Source organism: Microplitis mediator, chromosome 7, assembly GCF_029852145.1.
Source record: "Microplitis mediator isolate UGA2020A chromosome 7, iyMicMedi2.1, whole genome shotgun sequence".
In the NCBI taxonomy this organism is placed as follows: Eukaryota; Metazoa; Arthropoda; class Insecta; order Hymenoptera; family Braconidae; genus Microplitis; species Microplitis mediator.
In genome coordinates, this window is record NC_079975.1 from 3,264,440 (window position 1) to 3,287,874 (window position 23,435).

The 23,435-nt window shown below is 31.4% G+C and overlaps 3 protein-coding genes across 7 annotated transcripts; 1 reads left to right on the forward strand and 2 right to left on the reverse strand.

The window, feature by feature from the left end:
- Window positions 1-1,392: 1,392 nt before the first annotated feature.
- Window positions 1,393-8,783, reverse strand: LOC130670848 (regulator of nonsense transcripts 1). Of its 2 annotated transcripts, none has more exons than XM_057474426.1 (5): window positions 8,514-8,783; window positions 7,842-8,095; window positions 7,196-7,473; window positions 5,621-5,776; window positions 1,393-5,134 (listed from the first exon to the last, which is right to left on the reverse strand). In XM_057474426.1, the coding sequence occupies exons 2-5, from the start codon at window positions 8,028-8,030 to the stop codon at window positions 2,374-2,376; spliced, it is 3,384 nt and encodes a 1,127-aa protein (XP_057330409.1). In that variant the 5' UTR covers window positions 8,031-8,095; window positions 8,514-8,783; the 3' UTR covers window positions 1,393-2,373. The 2 variants fall into 2 exon arrangements, with proteins under 2 accessions (XP_057330409.1, XP_057330410.1); XM_057474427.1 differs by lacking the exon at window positions 8,514-8,783 and adding an exon at window positions 8,214-8,467.
- A 2,291-nt stretch (window positions 8,784-11,074) lies between these two features.
- LOC130671776 (protein tyrosine phosphatase domain-containing protein 1-like) lies at window positions 11,075-18,748 on the reverse strand. 2 transcript variants are annotated; one of them, XM_057475854.1, is made up of 9 exons: window positions 18,565-18,748; window positions 18,105-18,317; window positions 17,780-17,976; window positions 17,043-17,165; window positions 13,609-14,121; window positions 12,855-12,971; window positions 12,570-12,787; window positions 11,717-12,050; window positions 11,075-11,617 (listed from the first exon to the last, which is right to left on the reverse strand). In XM_057475854.1, exons 2-9 carry the CDS (start codon window positions 18,314-18,316, stop codon window positions 11,436-11,438), a joined length of 1,896 nt encoding a protein of 631 aa, XP_057331837.1. In that variant the 5' UTR covers window position 18,317; window positions 18,565-18,748; the 3' UTR covers window positions 11,075-11,435. The 2 variants fall into 2 exon arrangements, with proteins under 2 accessions (XP_057331837.1, XP_057331836.1); XM_057475853.1 differs by having other exon boundaries at window positions 12,570-12,793.
- Window positions 18,749-19,725: 977 nt separating this feature from the next.
- Window positions 19,726-22,170, forward strand: LOC130671027 (uncharacterized). Of its 3 annotated transcripts, none has more exons than XR_008990465.1 (3): window positions 19,726-21,302; window positions 21,385-21,595; window positions 21,960-22,170. XR_008990465.1 is itself a non-coding variant. In XM_057474702.1 (2 exons), the coding sequence occupies exons 1-2, from the start codon at window positions 19,845-19,847 to the stop codon at window positions 21,961-21,963; spliced, it is 1,755 nt and encodes a 584-aa protein (XP_057330685.1). In that variant the 5' UTR covers window positions 19,726-19,844; the 3' UTR covers window positions 21,964-22,159. The 3 variants fall into 3 exon arrangements, 1 of the variants encoding a protein (XP_057330685.1); XR_008990464.1 differs by having other exon boundaries at window positions 21,403-21,595; window positions 21,960-22,160; XM_057474702.1 differs by having other exon boundaries at window positions 19,726-21,595; window positions 21,960-22,159.
- The last annotated feature ends 1,265 nt before the right edge of the window (window positions 22,171-23,435 follow it).

The following is a 23,435-nucleotide window of genomic DNA, read 5'->3' on the forward strand; positions in this document are numbered from 1 at the left end:
TTTATCATAAAAGTACTCGGGGATTGATATCGAATATCTATAGAGGATTTCAAGTATTTTCCGCAAGATCAAAGGCTCGGTAGTTAGAAAAAACTCCGGTAATTTATTCTATAAGTAGCTTGATATAAAAAAAAATAGATCTGGAGTCTCAATTTCCTAGGAAGTGGGGCCAGAAAATAGAATTTTAAATTTTGTCCACTAGTCAAATCAATTCAAAAATAGAAAGAACATGAAAATTCATAAGGATTCAGGTTCAGACGCCTCCTGAGTCCTTTTTTTAGATTCTACTGCTGGATTTAAATTTTTAATGAAAATTGACGCGATTATAAAATAAAAATTAGTGTTCAGTATTTTTTTTTATATTAAAAATTATACTAACGTCATTTGATATATTTTTTTCAGTCCCCACAATCAAGAATTTCATCAAAAAGAAATAGAGAAATTTATATACAGCCGACCACCCGTTATAAACCTGGTCTAGGGGACGCAGGGAAAATTTCTCTTAGAATTTCAGTTTTCCCACTATCATTTTAAACGTCATATCAACATTTTGTTGCATGCGCAAGTATCCCGATTTTCCTGGTGCTTATGACGCTAAAATAAATACTTATCTTTTTACACAAATAATAATTATAATGATAACGGTATTGATTACAGAAATAATTAAAATAATAATTTTATTGATCAACTTAATGCTCAATACAACTTTTAAATTGTAACAGAAGCTTTTAATATAATTCATCATTACAATTATCAACAATAAATTATATTTTACTTACTAATGATTAAATTATTCTCCGCGAAAGATAGACAGTAAATTTTCATCATTAATTTGTCTATTTTTCCTGTTGTTAGTTTATAATTTAGAGAATTTTAACGGAGGCTTATAACGGGCTCTCTGGTACGAAACTCCTCAGAGTTCCCCCTTAAGGGGGAAGTTATTTGGACTCAGTAACTCCCGATTGAGGAAAGAGGCTTAGGACAGTAGTCGACTGTAAAGAAATTTATATACATGTATTTTTTTTTTACATCACATTTATTGGTACGATTTAATTTTACAGTGATTTTAAATTTCCTCTCTTATATTCTCATTTTTTTTAACAATTTGCATTAAGAGATGTGCTGTTTGTCGGAAAAAATATAGATATATATTTTTCTCTTTTATAATCTATACATTTATATTTAATCATAAACAAAATAAACCAATAATTGCATTAATAATAATAATTTTAATTACACTGCATGTACTCGCAATAGATAATTTTTTTCCAAAATTAAATTTTAATTTTTACATCAAGCTCAAAGTAATCAAAAAAAAATTCATTGTATTGTCGTTTTTTTTTGTTTGAAAAAAAAAATTTCCAAATTCAAATATAAAATTTCAGCTCCGACTTTGTCATTTAATTTTGGTCGAAAAAAAAAATAAAAATTTAAACGGAAGCGCATTTCTCACGTCGCATTATTTCAAATTATAATTAACGAATTTAACAAAAAAATAAAGAAAATTGATTATAATTAATATTATCTATAATAATAAGAATAATAGTTATTTAATTAATGAATGAATTAATTAATAATAATAAAACAAAACTAACGATGTTATATTTTAACGATTAATCGAAGGATTTTGGGTCGGTGCATTTTCAAAAATTATTTTATTTATTTTTAATTAATGAAAATCTTCGCCGTTTTATTTTTCTTAAAGTTTATCAAGGACTTTTTGATCTTTATATCATTAACATTAGTTATTTATTTATATTATCATAAATTTAAATATCTATGGACTTTAGTAATAAATTTTTCAGAATAAAATCACAAAAAAAAATCATTTTAATCAATAAAATCCTTAATTCCCTTTATCTTCTCATCATCATCTTGAAAAAAAAAAGTAATAACAATAATCTTTGATATCTTGATCAGCACACGACCACTTGCTGTCTCGAGCATTCCATAAAAAATCTTAATCTCAATTACTGACCAAGTGTCCTCCGATAATCAATTAAATCTTCATTATTTATCCTCGATGTGATAAAATATATTTAATAATATATTTTAAATTGAATTATCGCTTACGGTATTGGCTCTTAATCAATAAAATCCATCGGTAAATCCATTTCATCAATAAAAACCCCGTTATTAACAAATTCAAATTATCATCCAGATAAAGAGCCAGAATAATCCGTATCTCAGCGTAATTTAACGTCCCCTGTTGTTGAAGAATGTATCATCGTCACCATAATCATCATCATCATCATCATAATAACTCCACCATAATTACACAGATCATTATGAAATGAGCTTTTTATTCAAAGTCGCTCCCGCGACAACAGCATGGCGTAAATGCGTACATTCCCACCCCATCAATACCAGCGTTCAGTACGGCTGTGAGAATTGTCCACTTGGTTGTGATTGTCCCTGATAGAATCCACTCCTGTCGCCCTGATAAGTCGAGTCCTGACTCAGCAGACCGTCCATCTGTGACTGGAAGTCGCCGACAGCGAATGAGTCCTGGGATAGTTCAGCCTGGGACAGACCGGGCTGAGAAAGACTGAAGCCGGGCTGCGACATTCCTTGGGTCGTTCCTTGAGTGAGTGGCAGACCAGCAGGTCCTTGGCTGCTGTAGGGCTGGGTGTTGATGTCACTTTGGCTGAACTTGCCCATACGTGGTCCGACGCTGCTGCCAACGCCCATTTTTTTAATCCCCGTGCGGCGGTTGCGCTGCTGGTTCTGTCTTGCCTGCAGTGCCTGCTGATGTTGATTGTAAAATCGAGGGGGCACGTGGGCCATGTTCATGAACATTCCCACTGGCACGGGGACGTTGTTCATAGCAGCTTGCGCCCGCTCGGGACTTATGTAACTTATGGTATCGTGGGTTCTGCTGAACATATCCAAGGGTATGTTGCGTTGGTAGTAAGGATTGTGTGACTGCGCAGCTCCATTTATTTGCCCGCCGCCAGATCTGTCGTAAACGGAGCCAGGTATCAGAGCTTCGCGCGCGTCGTACATCGAGGTCGACATAAAGTGCGACCCGGGATTCGCTGAGTTTATTAATTTCTTTGGTTTAGCGAACTGGATCATTGACTCTTTTAAATTATTCAAGGGCCCTTCTACCAGGACCTTCTGCTCTTTGTAAAAGTTCAGCAGGTGGTTCCACAGCGGCTGCTTTGACAGAACTTTCGGGTTGCCGACAATTATGATTCCGTACTTGGCACGGGTCAGCGCGACGTTCAAACGACGCGGGTCATTCAGAAAACCGATGCCCTGGTGCTCGTTTGAGCGGACGCAGGACATTATGATGATGTCTTTCTCACGTCCTTGAAACGCGTCAACGCTGGCTACTTCTATTTCTTGGTAGAGCTTTGAGTGCAATGAGCCCTGGTACTGCATGTACTGTACCAAGTAAGCGCGCTGTCCTTCGTAGGGCGTAATGACACCGATCTGCTCGGGTTTCACGCCGCAGCGCAAAAATCTCGTGGTTATTTTTTCAACATTAGAAGCTTCTGTGCGGTTAAGATACGAGGTACCGCTTCCGGCGATCTCTTCTTGACCCTGAGTCACGTAGAAGAACATGGGCTTGTCGGGTACAGGCCATGGGAAATCTATTTTCAGGAGTTTACGTTCGTCAGCGCACACGCCGTTCTGCAGAGAGCCTTCGTAGAAGAAATTTGATGGGAAACGCGACAAGTCTGGGTGCATACGATACTGAACTTCGAGTCTGAATGGACGGATGCCCAACACGACTAGACGTTCGAATAGAGATTGGGATAAACCAGCGCGTGCTGCCTTCTTACACATCACTACTGGACCTAGTTGACAATGATCTCCAACTAATATCAGCTGTTTGGCCCCCAAGACTACTGGTACCATGCACTCGGGTTCGGTAGCTTGCATACTCTCGTCAATGAGTATCGAGTGGAACTTCAAGCGATGCAACCGCGGATCACCTGCACCCACGCAGGTACAGCAGATCACGTCAGCGGCTTCAAGTAACTCTTTTTCAGCGGCTTTTTTTAATAAACGGTAACGTTTTTCATCTGCTGACGACAATTCTCCAGTTTCATCTTTCAGTTGCTGTAATTTCTGTAACTCGGTGTTGGTTTCCATGTTTTTTATTTGGTTGTGCAGAGCCAGAAAACTCACGGGCGAATCGATAGCCTCCCGAGACTTGGCACAGAGACGCACGACTTTGAGATTTGATTTGTGGATTTTTTCTGTCAGTTGATCCACTGCTGTGTTGGATGGCGCGCATACCAGAACAGGACCACCGTTTTGTTTCACCAATTGGTAGACAATCGTTGCACTGGTGACCGTTTTCCCGGTACCGGGGGGTCCTTGGATCAAAGACAGGGGTCGCTGTACTGCGTGTTTGACAGCGTAGACTTGGGAACGATTCAGATCAGGTAAATTTGGAGCACTGAAGTGTTTGGGTAAGTGGCAACGGAACAAGACTTCCTCGACTTCATGGCCCAGTAGACGGTGGTAAATATATGCGGACACAGACGTGTCGTCAACGGCAAACTTACGCAGCGCCAATTGCATACGATCGAAGCTGGTACTCTTCCATATAAAGTCAACGACAAAATTACTTACGCATTCTGTCGGTGCGCCGGAATTATTTTTCAATTCAATCCCAACTTCTTCGCCGTAATTGTCGGGTATTTTGATGACGTGCCCGATACCTGACCAGGGTTTGTGCAGCTCACCGAGATAACGCAGCCGGAGCTCGTCGCCGTGCATCAGCTTCATGTCCCCGTCGGTTTTAGCCAACATAAAGTAGGCGATGGTCTTCTTGTTGAGCCCCACGTCCCAGCGGACTTCGATGTTCTCTTGGGTCTGTGACTCTTTGAGCCGCTTGTCGTAGTCCGCCTCGAGTTTCACCAGCGGTCCGAAAATATTCTGATACTGGTAGCCGTCTTCGTAGCGCAGCAGCACCTGCTGCGGCTCCTCGTCTACTCCAGGCTTCTCGAGGTCTTGGAAAGTAGCGTCCACATTATCGCGCCATAATTCCTCGAGTTTGTTTATCTGCTGGGCGGATATCTGCCGTGCACGTAATTGCTCCTGCTCGGATGGAATTTTTACGAGCCATGATAAAAAACTACGGTCTTCAATCAACGGTTTCCATTGCTCTTGATCCCTAAATTAAATTTAAATAATTTATATCACTTAATTTATTTATTATTCAAATCAATTTTAAATTCCCTACGATCCTATCGATTATTCAAATACTTTTTTTTTACTAGGTGTAAAATATTAACGTGACTCGAAATTAAATTTTTTTCATCTCGCGTAAACTTTTCTTAGAAATAAAAAAAAACTACTGGAAATTTTTTTTCAATAATTAAAAATTAATAAAAAAAATAAAATATAAAATTTTAAAAGTCGACCGGAAGTCATGACGATTTATTGTAATAAATTTTATAATGATAATTAAATTTAAACTAATAATAGTCCATCGATGAGTCATTTTTCAAGTACGCATTAATTAGAATATATGAATAATTATCCCATAAGTTAAGTATGTAAATAAGTAATACGGATAGTAGTTTAAGCTGTTCAAATAATACCGGTCCCTGGCGTCAATAGATAGATAAATAAATAAATAAGAAACATAAATAATTACCAGTTCATATCTTTCAGCGAACTTTGAGCAGCACATGGTTGTCGGCAGAGCAAAACAACAACAGAGTCAGCTTTGGCTGGTATGAATCCAAGGACAAATACATTCCTCACGGCACATGAGTAGCATTCCAGAACTGTTTCACCCAATGGCCCATCTCTGGACAAATAATAAAAACGATTGTCAGTAACAATAATGATCTAGGGTAGAGGGGCCGTTTTTGGACACGAAAAATTTATATACAGTCGACTACCGTCATAAGCCTCTTTCCCTCAATCGGGAGTTACTGATTTTTTGATTAATTTGAAGTTGATTGTAAAAATTTTAATTTAATTTTGGAAAAAAATTATCTATTGCGAGTACTCTTATTCTTATTATTATAGATAATATTAATTATAATCAATTTTCTTTATTATTTTTGTTAAATTCGTTAATGATAATTTGAAATAATGCGACGTGAGAAATGCGCTTCCGTTTAAATTTTTTTATTTTTTTTTTCGACCAAAATTAAATGACAAAGTCGGAGCTGAAATTTTATATTTGAATTTGGAAAAATTTTTTTTTTAAACAAAAAAAAAACGACAATACAATGAATTTTTTTTTTGATTACTTTGAGCTTGATGTAAAAATTTAAATTTAATTTTGGAAAAAAATTATCTATTGCGAGTACATGCAGTGTAATTAAAATAATTATTATTAATGCGATTATTGGTTTATTTTGTTTATGATTAAATATAAATGTATAGATTATAAAAGAGAAAAATATATATCTATATTTTTTCCGACAAACAGCACATCTCTTAATGCAAATTGTTAAAAAAAATGAGAATATAAGAGAGGAAATTTAAAATCACTGTAAAATTAAATCGTACCAATAAATGTGATGTAAAAAAAATACATGTATATAAATTTCTTCACAGTTGACTACTGTCCTAAGCCTCTTTCCTCAATCGGGAGTTACTGAGTCCAAACAACTTCCCCCTTAAGGGGAAACTCTAGGGAGTTTCGTACCAGAGAGCCCGTTATAAGCCTCCGTTAAAATTCTCTAAATTATAAACTAACAACAGGAAAAATAGACAAATTAATGATGAAAATTTACTGTCTATGTTTCGCGGATAATAATTTAATGATTATTAAGTAAAATATAATTTATTGTTGATAATTGTAATGATGAATTATATTAAAAGCTTCTGTTACAATTTAAAAATTTTAATGAGCATTAAGTTGATCATTAAAATTATTATTTTAATTATTACTGTAATCAATACCGTTATCATTATAATTATTATTTGTGTAAAAAGATAAGTATTTTAGCGTCATAAGTACCAGGAAAATCGGGATACTCGCGTATGTAAAAAAACGTTGATATGACGTTTAAAATTATATAAAATAAAAGAGGCTTATAACGGGTAGTCGGGAACAAAACTAAACACACGGCAGTGGGAAGACTAAAATTCTAATAAAAATTTCCCCCACGTCCCCTAGACCAGCTTATGACGTAGTCGAGTGTAATTAAAATAAATGTCCGAAAACGGAGCAGTACTTCGACCCTAAACAGTAATTAGTAATTATTAGTACCTGTGTAATGTAACTTCCTTGTGCTTGGCGCGCACAAGATGATTAATAATATGGGAGCCAGATGTGTTACCCCGTCCATTGCAGAACCACTTTCTGCAGACATTGCACATAACAACACATGATGCTTCATGTATGCCACAGTATTTACATGCGTGCTCTGGTAAATCGCGGTTGTAATAAGCCTCCTCTTCTTCCTCTTCAAATTGTAACTCCGCGAGGTTCTGAGCTGCACCGGATATTTTTAAATCCAATGCTGAACTTCCGTTCGTTCCATTGATCTGCAATAAAAATAAATAAATAAATGATCACTTATCGTCTCTTGATAAAAATAAAAAATAATAAGACACCGATAAGCTGAGCTTTAAGTATTGCGATTAATAAATAAGCGATTGAGGACAAATCACGTGGCGCTTGAATTCTTTTTAAATTACAATTACAAATAAACTTGATAAATACGAAGCAAATCAGACTTACAATTGAAATAAATAATAAGTCGCTAGTAATTTTTGTGTTTTAAATTTTTAAATCAATTGTTGGTTAATTTTTGTTGACGTGGACAAAAAATAATGGAAAGATCTTGAACCACCTGGTGACCATTCGGTCTACGATAGAAAAAATTAAAAAAATGATTTAGAAAAACTGGTACCTGGACCGATTGGTTCGGTTGGCTCTGGGCAGAGTCATGTTGGGAAGCTTGGGTCTGACTCGGCGACGGTAACGTGAAATCAGTGAAGTCAAATTCACTTCCCTGAGTGTCAGCTCCAATTAAATCCGCCTCTTCGGTGTCCAAAAATGTAAGAGTTTGGCTGCTGGGTCCATACGCATCGACACTCATCTTGTTAACCTTTTTGTGTCCTTCTAATTAATCAACTTTGAAGCTTCCACGTTTTTGCAACCGATCTATTTTACCCAATCAACAAAACGATCAATTAATAAGTCAACCAATTATTCAATTAATTATCAAATGTTTGCTTCCAGAAATTGTTTAAAGAAAAGAAGTTTTAAAAAATGTGCTCACGATTAAAAAAAAACGTGTCAACGTTTTGGTTCCCGTATTAATTTTGGTTTCTTCAGTTGGCTAGTGGTCTTGATAATTATCAGTACTTAATTTTTAATTACTTTCATTACAATAATTAATTTTTTTTTTTACTATTGATATTAATATTTTAATATATCAGCAAACGGAAGTGTTGAAATTATTAAAATTACATATACTGACACGCACACATTTATATATACATTTTTACAGTCACATATATCTATATATTATTAATATGTAATGATTGTTTAAATAGAGCGTTAAAAAAAAATTAATTACCGAAAAAATAATTACGCCATATTTTATTTTCTCCCACTTATTAGTTTATGTCTCTCGATTGTAAAATAAACTCTGGTATTAAACATTAACACACTGATTTGCCTACGACACAATGAGAATTAAAGTACATATATGTTGGTATATATATATTATATGTATACGCTAGTCGTTTGTTACGTCATCAGCTGATTTGAGAGATGTTTCCGCGGAACGTGGTCGTATTTAACGTCTTTCAACCTGAACCTAAACTCAAACATTTCCGAGCGAGAGCAGTTTTAATTTATTTTATATTTCTAAGCTACAATTTAGTTTATATATATTTTGATAAGTAATTATTATTATTATTATTGAAAATTACGTGGAATTGAACAGCAATGACACGTAATGTTGGTAAGAGACCGACATGTCATTAGTTTTTGCTTGCCGGCCTGATTCCGAACTCTTACGAATTTGAATAAATTTTTTTTCCCGCTAAAACTGGGAATCGGTAGAAGTCATTGTTTTAGGAATTTAATATTGTAAATATGAAGAATATCTTTAAGAAAATTAATTTTTGGGGTAATTAGGGTCATTACGTGGGTGTGGGTAATTTATTAATGAGGTGTAGGTAATTTTAATTAGTAATTATCGAGGCTGATTAGATGGGAAGCGAGCGCGGGGAGTGGGGAGGCTTCGGAAGGCTTCGGAAGGCTCCGTGACTGATCGGGAATGTTCGGGTGAGTTTGAACGGCTTGGGGAAGAAGAGCGAGCAGAATTTTACAGTCGGTTGAGAAACTCGGCAGAGACGGGAGGCGTTGGCTGCTTATTATTTTAGCTCTGGGTTTTCGTGAGTAGAGATTCAATTTTTTATATTTAACGGTTGTTATTTAAATCATTTGATGAGAGATTAAATAATTAATGATATTAGTAATAAACAATTGATTATTTTTTATTAATTAATGGAAATTTATTCGCGGATATAAATGCAACGCCAATGGCCATTTTTTTCTTTGTTGTAAAAATTTTTTTATAAATTTTTTTTTTTTATTTAAAATTTTGTTGAAAAATCGATAATTAATAATTTTTTATTGATGATTGGTAATAAATAATTATGAGGAATTTATTAATAAAAGTAGAAAATTCGAGCTTGAGTAAATAAATTAAATTCGGAAAATTATTTTTGTTCTCTACGTAATTGTGGCGTCATTGTTAAAATTTTTTTTTTTTTTTATTACATTGGGTATTTTAATTATTTTTATTGATACCGTGTTTGGAGAAATTAAGTATTTTGTAAAAATTATAACAATGGGTGACGCGGAGATGAACAATGGGTTGGAGGAGGAGGAGGAGGGAGCCGACGCTAACGCGCGCGAAGAAGTTCGTCCGCCATTTTGATTTACGGAAATTTAAAATTATTTTAACTGAAGGTCGGTATTCTGTGCTTAGTAACAATAAGTGATGGACAATATAATTAAAATATGACGTCTGATTAATTTTGTAATTAATAATAATAATTAATGGTAAAAAAAGTGTATCAGTGCGGGAGTCGCGAGTGAATTTTTAAATCGAAACGTTATTTTATTGTTAGTCAGTTTTTTTTTTTTTATTGTAGGTAAAAATTAAAATTAGTTTGAATAATTGTCGTAAAAAAAGTGTATCAGTGCGGGAGAGTCGGGAGTGAATTTTTTAAATTGAAACGCAATTTTACAGTAAGTCATTTTTTTTTTATTGTTGGTAAAAATTGAAATTAGTTTAAATAATTAGTAATAAAAAAAAAGTATTAGTGCGGGAGAGTCGGGAGTGAATTTTTTAAATTGAAACGCATTTTACAGTGAGTCAATTTTTTTTTTTATTGTTGGTAGAAATTAAAATTAGTTCAAATAATTAATTATAAAAAAAAGTGTATCAGTGCGGAAAAGTCGGGAGTGAATTTTTTAAATCGAAACGTAATTTTATTGTTAGTCAGTTTTTTTATTTCTTGTTAATTAAAGATGAAAAATTAAAAATCAAATTAATCAATATTTTAAATAATAATAATTAATAGTAAAACGTGTATTAGTGCGGGAAAGTTGTGAGTTTTAAAATTTAAATTTTAGCTTCAGTTCGGTCAGTTAATATTTCGGAATTTATTAAAAGTGTTTTTTTAATTTTTTGTTGTGTGTTTTAAAGTGTTGTGTATTAAGTGCTGTGATAATCAACTGATAAAATGATTAACGATTGGGTAAGTCAAAAACTCTGCATGTAAAATCCCTCGTGACCCAGTCTCCTGTGAATTTTATACACAAAATTATTTATTTAGTAACTAAACCAATGGTCGTCTTTTCAAACCAATTTTATTTGATGCATCAAATTATTATTCCAATATGAATACTCGTGACTTTGCTGCTAATTGTAAAAATTCAGTTTACAAAAATTTTTAGGAGACTGGGGACCGGGTAGTTGACAATAAATTTTTTTTTTAATTAAAATTTTATTGTAAATAAATTCAAACAAAAAAATCTATTGTTTAAGAAATTTTTACAATAATAATAATTATATAATATATATATATATATATTTTTTTTTTTATTAATACTGTTTAGATTACGCTGGTACATATAAATTCAGAAGCTTGAGGACAGCATCAATGACGCAGAATAGCAGCAATGGTATCATTAAAATTATAATTTTTATATATTTTTTATATTTAAAAAAATATCATAATTATTTTATCCGCAATTTTATTTGCTGAGAATATTTTATTTATTTTCTAAAATAATTCAAAATTTAGCATGAGAATTTATTTTAAAAATGGAAATTAATTATGAAATTTTTTTTAAGTAAAAAAAATTTCCATGAGATTTAAAATTTTACAGGCCGATATTTATAAAGCGAATTAGATAAATAACAAATATTTATTGAAGTAAAATCGCGAATAGGAAGTCAAGTGACAATAGGAACATTTTATTCACAATCCATATCTTTAATAATTTGCAAACGACTGCTGGTAATAGACCACCTGGATGATGACCACGAACGTTGGCTGTAATCTTGGATGTTTATTTCTTCAATTAAATTCAAAAATCTTAAAAAAAAGTCCATTAGTTTGCCAGCAGTCCCGCCGCGTAGTTTTTGAAAATTTTTATCTGGATAAAATAGTAATCGGGAGTTAGAAAGTCATACAAAGTTCATGTTTATGTTTAAACAATTAAGGAATCGATAGATAATTAATTGTAATAATTAACCTGAGGGCATCAAAGTTCCTCTGATCCAAACAGTTTGATGTGTAAGCGACGCGATGATCCGTTTTATCACTAGGGTTTGTTTATCCGTCGACAAAGGACGGAGACGTGACACGAAACGCAGGAGATACTCGAGTAAATATCGATTGCAAGGCTCAAACTTCAGCAGGCATTCCCGTGGCCTTGAACCTCGGATCACTATCTGACTTAGTGCTTCCATATCTAAAATTGGTCGCTTCAACATTTCCAACCACTCATAGAGAAGGTTTCCCAGGACTCGTAAATTTGTTTCCAGCACCAATCGTTGCCATGATGAATTTTTATTATTTAAATCTGTCTATTATAAATAAATTACGTTTTATTAATTTAGACTGAGGAACTTTTTGATAAAATTTACCCTACAGTTTAGAGTAGACTTGGGCCAAAAACAAAATTAATACAGAAAGAATAAAAATTGATTCCTTGTTTTATTTTTTATTTAAAAATTACGTGAAATTGGGTCTTTTTACCCCATAATTGAACATCATCTAGAAACGGAATAGTAATTAATTGAGGCCAAGTTTTACTCACAATTAAGGAGTAAAATTTATCAGATAATTTTCCCAGTGGATGAATTTCATAAAATTACGGAATAAATTTTTGATTTTTAAAATTTATGGGAATGAAAATTTTCCAAATGGGATTTAGTATTTTTTGAATGCCCAAAATTTAATGGGTTTCGATATTTTCGATTAATTGATTATCAATATTCGGTTCAAAAATTAGTGACTTCTGAGGATTTCAAATTTTATGTTTTCCTTCAAATTTCGTTTTTTTAAACTCAATTATTATTTATTAAAGTAAAAGAAAATTTTACCTGATACTGTAGAAAGATTTTTTTCTCATCATCTGTTAATTTAGAACTATCACAAAGTAGCGCATTAACAACTTCATCAATGCTGACGTAGACAAACTCTTCTTTTTGAGCCGCGGTTTTAAGTAGTAATTGCGATTGGATTTCTTTGTAACAGTCATTGTCATACAAATCTTGTCCGTGTATACAGTCAGCTAGTACATCATCTAGATAATTATCATCTGAAACTATCTTAAATAAACAATTAGCCAAAAAAAATAATTAACTGGTAATAAAAATGTTTACTACCTGGGTAATCAGTTGAACATGATGGAGACTCTGGTGATGTGCAAAAGACATCATCTAGGCGTTTAATATCTTCACATGTATCTCGAGAAGAAATACTAGTTTCTATTTTAGAATTATCTGAAGTATAGAAAAATCTTTTTAGTTTTAATTCAAATGAAATGTAGGTAGGGTAGAATTAGCATTGTAGCCACTGCTCCATTTTTGAACATCTCATACTTTATTTTAATTAATGAAAAAGTATAAAAAAAAAACTTCTATTGAAATGGGGAGGGAATCTTTGAGCGTATTTATAAAATTAATTATGTCATTGCATATTTTACAAATTATTTTATTTAAATTTTTAAAGTGTCCAAAATTGGTCATATAGTGGCCGAAATCCTGGTGGATCCGAATTACAGTAAATTCCCGTAATTTACAGCAAAATTTTGCATTTCTTCGGCAAAATTGCTATATTTTACGGTAATTTACGGCGTTTTACGGTAAAATACAGAAATTTGCGGCATTTTTACCCTTAGCACCGTTTGCTTTTTTACTTTAACAATTTTTACAGTTCAATAATTTACTTTATGATAAAATACCACAGGCTTGTTGCAGAGTTACGGTAAATTCTCGTTCTTTTCCCGCAAATTTATGGCGACAATACCGGACTTTTGTCGTAAAATACCGCAATTTACTGTAATTTACCGTAGTCTAGATCCGTCAGGGAAACAGATACTCTATTTTATTATTTTTCTTGATAAATTAAAATATTTACTTGAGTAATCAAATGATGCTTGAGAAAGACATTCAGCCCACGAAAATGAATGTCTCATATTATTTGAATTTTTTCCTCGATTCAATAATTCCAAAGCACTGGTGATAAATTTATTCGTAAATGGTGTATCATTTATAAAAAAATTAATTTCTGCTGGTGAATTATCATCTTGACAATTACATAATTGCAGTATTCTTTCACATAATACGAATACTATTTTGGGAATATATTTAAATGTGCGTTGTTCGTAACCATGTAGTACATTCCATTGTTTCATTAGAAATATACCTAAATTATTTTTCCTACGGCTTAATCCTCCATAAGTTATTTTCGTTGGGAATATTATCATTTGCGGAAGTATGTAGTGCTCAAAATCTTTTATACATTTTATTTGTCCACGTGTTTGGATTGCACCTGGACGTTTCTTTCGTACGAAACGTATTGCATCGCTGGCACGTACTCGTAAGCTATAGATCAGGTAACATGCAATAAGAACACCCGTTCTTCCCAGTCCTGTGATGTTAACATAAATCAATAGATAATAAAATTCAAATTGCCGGTTATAAATGTCAATATATGTTAATATGCAGTAGTTTTTTTATCACCGACTCAATATCTTTAAATTTATATCAAGGACGCGGTGAATAAAATATGTTTTTTTAAATATTTTTCTATTTCACACAAATATATAGGGGAGAGTGGGGCAAAATGGGCCCATAAAAAAGGGCTAATATGTAATATAAATGTAAGTCCATTTTGCACCCATGTGCCCATTTTACTCCCTTCTTTCCTCTATACATGTATATATATATTATTAGTAAAATAAATTTTTAAATTTATAACTTCATTATTTAATGATATGATATTTATATTTATTGATTCTAGTCACGCAGAAAAATTAAATGAACATAATATTGATTAGCAAATAATTGTGATATTTTAATTTATTTCTTAATCATTTAAAAATTCGATTGTGATAAAATGTCAGGGAATTAACGATTTAGTAATTTTCCATTATAAAATTTTTTCCACTGTTGAATTTGAAATTTTATCCGCGCACGCGCAAATCATGAGAAAAAAAATACAAAATTTTAGTGACGTGATAATTTTCCATTACAGTATAGAGTATCGTAGTGTATATATATATATATATATTAGGGTGGTCCGTTTGGAACGACTATTTTTTTTTTTTCGCTCCCACTGAAAAATATTGTTGTAGACATTGAAAAAAAAATTCTCTGAAAGTTTTAGCTCTTAATTTTAATTCTAAGTACTTTACATTTGATTTTGAAATTTTCCCATTTAAAATACATAGGAAAGTTGGGATTTTTTTTTTTAATTCTCTATAACTCAGCCGCATTTTAAGTTATCGAGTCGCCGTTTGCGGCATTTTTTAGGTAATTTGATACTCTTCAAAAGTCTCCTTAATAGTTTTACTCGGACTCTAATTGTTTTTTCTGTATTGGTAATGAAAATAATTTTTTTAATAATAATTTGGGTTTTTAGTTGATATTAACTAAATAACGAAATTTACAGAAAAAGTGCAGATAACGATTTTTTAGGAAATTTTATTCGCTACAAAAAAGATCCTTTTAGTTAAGTAGCTTAAGTTCTCCGTTTACGTGATATAGGGATTTTAGTAATTTTGTAAATAAAATATTTGTCAAAAATTTTTCCGAAGTTCATCAATTTGACCCCTTCTGATTTTAATGACTGGATTAAATTAATGAAAGGAAAATTATTTACTGATTTAAAATTGAAATGAAATAGCATTTGGTGGAATTTTTTGACAAATATTTTATTTACAAAATTACTGAAATCTCTATATCACGTGAACGAAGAACTTGAGCCACTTAACTAAAAGGACCTTTTTTGTAGCGAATAAAATTTCCTAAAAAATCGTTATCTGCACTTTTTCTTCAAATTTCGTTATTTGGTTAATATCAACTAAAAACCCGAATTATTATTAAAAAAATTATTTTCAGAACCAATACAGAAAAAACAATTAGAGTCCGAGTAAAACTATTAAGGAGACTTTTGAAGAGTATCAAATTACCTAAAAAATGCCGCAAACGGCGACTCGATAACTTAAAATGCGGCTGAGTTATAGAGAATTAAAAAAAAAATCCCAACTTTCCTATGTATTTTAAATGGGAAAATTTCAAAATCAAATGTAAAGTACTTAGAATTAAAATTAAGAGCTAAAACTTTCAGAGAATTTTTTTTTCAATGTCTACAACAATATTTTTCAGTGGGAGCGAAAAAAAAAAAATAGTCGTTCCAAACGGACCACCCTAATATATATATATATATATATATATATATATATATATTTATGTTTTATATTTTATAAAGATAAAATTCATTTTTGTTGTAAATCGCGGGGATTCGAATTTTTATGAAAAGTTTTTTTTCATTCAAATTAAATATTAGATATTGAAGTAAAGCTCAAGTATGACGTAAACGTGTGACGGAATTAAAAAAACAATAATACGCTTTGACTATGAACGAGTATTAAGAATGAATGACTGAGTAATTACCTTTAAAAAAGAAAATAATTTTGCCGATCATTTAATTAATATCGACCCTCAGTGACCTTGACCAAATTCCTAAACTACATCTGACAATTCTATATATTTTTTTTCCTTATATCTATTCACGTAACTCACACTTACTGACCCTGACCAAAATTCTTCCCCTAGTAGAATTATTAATTTTATTTGACAGAAAAAAAAAATTTGATGACTTCATTTGCTCAATTTATTTATTTCTTATCACTTTTGCCGCAAGTTTATTGTTAATTTAAAATTCAAATAAAATATTCATACATTTATATTTAGATTTTCAGTATTAAAGTAATGAAACTGTTATCGTTATCGAATTTCTAAAGTAATAAAAAGAAAACATGGAGTTTAGTGTCAGCTCGTTAATAAATTGTCAGGCGAATTTAAATATTTAACAACTTGGGCTTTTAGTATTTCTTTGTCTGCATAATTGCGTCCGTCAATAACGCATGCTTGTAATATGTAATTTGAAAGCTCGATAAGACCCTAGTTATGAATACTACTATTTATAAACATATATATGCAAATTGATACATCGATAAAACTATTTATGATTATATATGAAACAAAAGGATTCATTTTTTTCATTGCGATTAAATATATAAATAGCTAGGTTTCTATTCATTATATATTATATATATACATATATATAGTGTGTTGAGGTATGAGAAAGATAGATTTTAATCAGGGGATTTAAATAATCACCTTTGCATCATTAATTATGTTATTTTTTATCGTGACTCGTAACTGATGTTTTACAATTCATTTACATGAACGCGATATTTAATTCTAATGATTTGTTATATTTTTTCATTGGCGTAAAATATGAATATTAATTACGGAAAAAAAAATATATGTTTTTTTTTTCACCTGCATGACAATGAATGGCGACGCGACCCTCCTGCACCGCAAACGCTACCACCTTGACCATGTCCAGTAATTTTTCAACTGTTGCTTGATCGTAATCTTTCCAGGCAAAATTATAATAATAAACTGAAACATATTTTTAAAATTTTGAATTTTCTGCTTTCAAATATTTAAATTTTTATAAAATTCTTCATTTCCTTGTTCTGATACTAGACAAAATATTTTTTTCTCTAATTAATTTAAGGTCGGACCCAATACCCGATCACTCATATTTATATATCTATATTTACGAAATATATAGATATACAAATACATGAGTAATCAGGTACTGGGTCTCTTAGTTTAATGAAAAAAAAAAAAAAACTATTAAAAGTTATTTTAAAAAGTAAATAAATAAAAGTTATTTTAAAAATTCGCGGGAAATTTGTCTTTGAAGATTTAGATAAAGGAACAAACATGATTCGTTGAACATCGCATGTTACCCATAAATTTATTCAAAGCATTATCTACAAGTCTAAGTACGAGATACAAAAAACTAGATAACGATTTACCCTTTTATTCAAATTTACCCTAAGGTCAAAATTTAAAGTCAAACTTTAAATCTACTTATCATTGATTAAAAACTTTATCTATAGAAAAATAAATATTTTGCACTTAATTTTTATTAAATATCACAAAATTCCAGTAGCAAAAAATTTGACAGGGATTTAGTTATGATACTAATTTTTTTATGAGCTCACTTGAATTTTTCATAAATTCCGATGGATCATAAGTAAAACCACTTTCCTCCAGTGGACCACCACAACTTGCATGCTCTCCGGGTGTTTGTAAATTAATAATAGTTTTTATACTCCATTCTTTAAATTGTGATATCACGTTTTTTTGTAATAGCTGTGCCGTGCTTGGACGTGCCATCGCTAATACGTCGTCGGTTACCCTATACAATAATAACAACATCCACATATAAATATATTTATACACGTCAACTTAATTAAGTTTTTATATCGTGATGAAATTTTAATTAAAAATTTTTCTGTTAATTATTTTAAAAATAATAATTAATACCAATGAGAAAAAATGTCCCGTATTGCCATGTGCACAGGTGGCCAAGCTGAATTTTCGTATTTGCATCTTGAGCCGCCACAAAAAATCGCACATTGAATAGCTATCGGAGTTAATTTACGAAAATTTTCGGATAATTTATTATAATTTGCTGTTACCGTACATATATCTAATTCTTGTCGTAGACCTGCTGGTATCAATGAGCTCACATCCATTCTAAAATCATTTTTTCATATCATCAATTATTTTTATTTGACTTTTTTGAAAAAAAAAAAAAAAAATTACTGAACTACGGCCCATACGAAAAAAATATATATCCGGATATATCCGGGCAAATATGGAATATGTCGCATATATGCAACATATATATAAATATATGTCTCATATATACAAATTTGCCCGGATATATCCGGATATATATTTTTTTCGTATGGGGGATTAAAAAAAAATTTATTGTACTTACGTTCAAAAATAATTTACGTCTGTTATCCATCGCATTTTATCATTAAATTAATTAATTAATTGGTTTTTAAAAAATGATTTAGTTGATTTAAAGCAACGGAATATTCGTAAAAACTATTAGAATTTGAATATAAACTCGTGTTGTATATTAACTTGATGCGCGACCCACGAAGGGCTGCGGCCGAATGAGATGATCGATGCTATGGTATGAAAAAAGTTCTCTGTACAATTATGTATTCTATTGCAACTTTCAATGTATAGTGAAATACATTGTAGTCAAATTGACCTTCAATAGTCTAGCTAATCTAGCTATCAAACTACTTTCCTAATTAAATTATCTTTTTCACACTTTTGTTACGTAAATATAATTATCAGTATCCATTAAAAGTTGAGGGTAATTTTCTTTTTTTAAAGTCGAATTAATTTATTTGCGCTAAAATTTTTTACGAGACAAAAATAATAAAAAAATTATTTGACAAATAATTAATTTAGACTTTTTTATTTTTATTTAAATTTAATTTTTACAATTCTGATTACTTAGAGTTAATTTTAAATACTTATTTCTGATAGTATATTTATATATGCATGTATATAACTATTACTATATAATACTGTTATAAAAAAATTAATTTTAAATCAGACTCAAGTGGTAATATGGACCATAGTCTATTCTAACTACTAATTGATTAATTAAATTTATTTAAAAATAATTACTATAGATTATTATTTTTTTTTAATTGGTTATGAGTTTATTTTTTATTTAGAAAAGTATTGCAATTTATTTTTGTTTACAACAAAATCACAAATTTAAGAATAAAATGTTTATTAAGGGGTTAGGGGTAGTCAGAATTTTCAAAAAATCGATTTTTTTTTTTTTGCATTTTCTTAAAGTATAATATTTTAAAAATATTGTGTGAAAATTTGAAGTGAATCCGACAAATTCTTTTCGAGTTATTTAACAATGACCAAAGGACGCTCGGGTGCTACGTGGCATTCGAGTGCAGGTAGCTAGAAACAGCTGCAAGCAACCGACCTTTCGGGTTTCATTGTCATGAATATCTCCCCATTTTAATGTATTTATAATTATATATATATATATATATATATATATATATATATATATATATATATATATATATATATATATATATATATTCACAATTTGTAGGTAGTACAAGAACTGAAAAATAATTTTTGGTTGCCAGTATACCTGTAGTCGTTGCACTGATCAGTCGATAGTTTTGTGATAAATTATTTCTCAAGTGAATTAAATTATTAACCATGGGACGTGATTCTAGAAAGGTTTCAAGAGAACTTCGGAGTTCTGAAAAAATTAATAAGTCGCGTTCAGTCAAAAGAAAGAATGTTTTTAATCCGAAAACAGCCGAACGTGATGAAAGTATTCAGAGTACATCTTCTAAAAAATTAAAACAAAACACTGAAGATGATGTACCTGAAGACAGCAGTACTGAATTTCGAATAATAAATTTTATTCAGGTATTCACTGCAATTTCTGCTCTTATAAAATGTAAAAAATGTGATGGAAATGTAGTGTTTCAAACAGCAAGTACACGTGGGCTGGGATTCAAAATTGTAGTTGCATGTAATAACTGTGGAAATGAATATATTCCTTCCTGTTCTTTCGTTGGGCATTCTTATGAAATAAACAGACGTTTCATTTTTGTAATGAGAATACTAGGAATAGGATACGAAGGATTGTGCAAGTTTTGCGGCCTGATGGACATGCCGTCTTTTTTAGATAAATCTACGCATACAATTTTACTGAAACAGATTTTGAATTGTAGTAAAGCCGTCGCAGAAACCTTCATGACGAAAGCTGTGAATGAAGAAAAGCAAGCAATGCCAACAACTGAAAATGAAGATATAAATCATCTAACTGTATCGGGAGATGGAACCTGGCAAAAACGGGGATATACATCGTCATTTGGAGTTTCTTCTATAATTGGCTATTTTACTGGAAAGATTCTTGACATAAACATTAAAAGTGCATATTGTAAGCTATGTGAGTATTGGAAAAAAAAAACAAATACTGTTGAGTTCGAGGAATGGTATCAATCGCATGAAGATGTGTGTTCTGCTAATCATCAAGGGTCTTCTGGGAAAATGGAGGTGGATGCGATGGTCGAAATGTTTTCGTATTCTGAAACTAAATATGGAGTTAAGTATGCCAACTATATTGGTGATGGTGACTCCAAGACCTATTCAGGAATTATAAAATCAGATCCTTACGAAAATACAACTGTAAATAAAAAGGAATGTATAGGGCATGTCCAAAAGCGGATGGGGAGTCGATTACGTACGCTGAAGAGTAAACAAAAAGGTCTTGGTGGTCGAGGTAAGCTCACAGGAAAATTAATAGACAAACTAACTGTGTACTATGGTTTAGCAATACGCCGGCATTGTGATTCTATTGAAAATATGAAATCTGCTATAATGGCAACCTTTTATCACTACGGCTCGAGTGATGAAAAACCGAATCATGATATGTGTCCAAAAGGCGAAGAATCTTGGTGCTCTTACCAGCGCGCTGAAGCAAGAGGAGAGCTTGATACCTTTTCTCACGATTATTCTCCTTTACCTTCTGATGTTTTAAAAGCTATCAAGCCTATATACGAAGATCTTAGTAATGAAAATTTACTTTCAAGATGTGTAGGTGGATTCAATCAGAATAATAATGAAAGCTTTAACCAACTAGTATGGAAAATATGTCCAAAAACGGTAAATACTAGTTTTACTATCGTACAAATAGCTGCATACGTTGCTATGTGTATATTTAATGAGGGTATAAATTCATTATTAGTCTTGATGAATACACTAGGACTTAATTGTGGGCCTAATTCTCATCGGTATGCAGAAAGAATGGATGCTGCACGTATCAAAGTAGCAGATAAGCGCGCTAATGATAACACCCGAGAAGGTCGATTGCAACGTAGGCACCAGCAAATCGATATTTTGGAAGCTGCTATGTCGGCTGAAGAGCTATTATATGGTCCAGGAATAGATGACTCAGTGTAAGTTATTAAATAATTCTTATAATTCGACATAAATCCATAGCAAAACTTTAAATGCGTTTTTCTCAAAACTATGTTTTCTGAACTGGTGATCACTGTAACTTAAAAACTGCTCGGTAGATTTCAATAAAATTTATTGTACTTTTGAAATACATTAAAAACTCGTGCCTGATCGAAGGATTTTTTTTTTTTTCAAAAATTTCGATTTTTTTTTAACAATAAACTGTCGGTTTTTTTCTCGAAAATTTGAAAAAAATTTCCTGAGGCCGCCATTTTGTTAATTTCGAAAAAAAAAAAAAAAGCTTCGATCAGGCACAAGATTATCTATTAATAAAACTAATTTTTCTTGTCCGATTGATTTTAGATGAATCTCCAAGGACTTATGATGATCACCGCAAAGGACTTCGGGAGGAACGGGCTCTACAAAAACAGCGATAACTTTTTGAATTATTAATTTTTTTTTTTGAAATTTTCGTGAAGTCAAATCGAAACGTGTTCTAATAAAGCTATGTTTTTATTTTTGTCAAATAAAGTAATTAACTACAAAAAAAAAATTATTGAAAATCATCATTTTTTCATACCCCTGAGTACCCCTAACCCCTTAAATCAATGAAACGCGAGGTAACCAAGAGAATTATACCGCGGCTCCACTTTTAATCAGTCATGCGCCGTGGCGGGATTTAGTAACTGTGTTTTTTTAATTAATATGTAATTATACCGACTAGTGTTATTATTATTATTTATATCAATTCAAATAGTTCTATACAATTAATTAATAATTACAGTGATTAATTACAAAAAAAGTCTATCACTTTGGCACTATTTATATTTTTTTCTAACGCGCATGACATATGATTTTATTTTAATGCACATTAAAGTTAAAAGATTTTTTAATTTTTTTAATTAGTATCCAAATTTATTAATTGAAACGGACTTTTTATTTTTTTTGTGAAATTAATTCTCGAGCTAATTAAATTTTTAAAAAAGACGCTTACAGGACGATCACAGTCAAACAAAAATGCACTTCTTTTTTTATTGTGAGATTCTGGTATTCATTATTAATTTATTTAAAATTACACGCAAGGTATAAGACACAAGAATTTATTATAAAATAATTTTTGATATTTTTAATGAATTTAATTCAACAAATAAATAAATTACTCAAGTCTAAGTGATAACAGAATGAGATGACAGCATTTTGGTTAAATAATTAAAACTTTTTTGTAAATATATTTTCAAAATGAATGAAAATTTGGATTTCATAGTAAAAAATATTTTCGAGCTCATTTTTAGTTTTACGTTTAGTCATTCCGTCGGGGTCACTCAAGTTGCCGTATCTTGATCCTGAAGAAATTAAGATACTGGTGGCCTGTCTGATCAAGGCTGAACCAGCGGTCGCGTTTTCATTAAAATCAATTTGAATTTTGAAAAATTAGGGTCAAAATGAGCTCAGTTAAGAAATTAAAGAGTAAATTTTGAAAATTAGTTCAGAGGTAAATAAGTGGTGGGGCCTTGCAGGGCCAGGAATTGCTGGTTGCCGTCGGGTCGCCACTGAATGCTCCTTCAGGACATTTATTAATCCGACGATAGACCTCACAGAGAGATCTGTCTGCTGTGGGCACATCCCCTTCGGGGGTTCTGCATTATCACTAAAAATAGCGAGCAGATAGAGCCGTGCAGTCTCGTACTGTTATGGGCGTGCGGAGGTGGTGGACAACGTGGTCATTGAACAGAGAAGTTGCATATTTTGTAATTTATCTTTTTTTTTTTTTTCAAGTTTAATAAATGTAACTGTTTTTTAAAAATGTAAATTAATCATTTTCAAATACAAATTAACGCA

Coding starts and splice junctions, on each gene's coding strand:
- LOC130670848 (XM_057474426.1), bottom strand. CDS start 8,030: ATGAGTGTCGATGCGTATGGACCCAGCAGCCAAACTCTTACATTTTTG. Junction 5,777..7,195: donor AAGGAAGTTACATTACACAG/GTACTAATAATT, acceptor TTATTTGTCCAG/AGATGGGCCATTGGGTGAAA. Junction 5,135..5,620: donor TCGCTGAAAGATATGAACTG/GTAATTATTTAT, acceptor AATTTAATTTAG/GGATCAAGAGCAATGGAAAC.
- LOC130671776 (XM_057475853.1), bottom strand. CDS start 18,316: ATGGATGTGAGCTCATTGATACCAGCAGGTCTACGACAAGAATTAGAT. Junction 12,794..12,854: donor ATGTTCAACTGATTACCCAG/GTAGTAAACATT, acceptor TATTTAAGATAG/TTTCAGATGATAATTATCTA. Junction 12,051..12,569: donor AAATCTTTCTACAGTATCAG/GTAAAATTTTCT, acceptor TATTTATAATAG/ACAGATTTAAATAATAAAAA.
- LOC130671027 (XM_057474702.1), top strand. CDS start 19,845: ATGGGACGTGATTCTAGAAAGGTTTCAAGAGAACTTCGGAGTTCTGAA.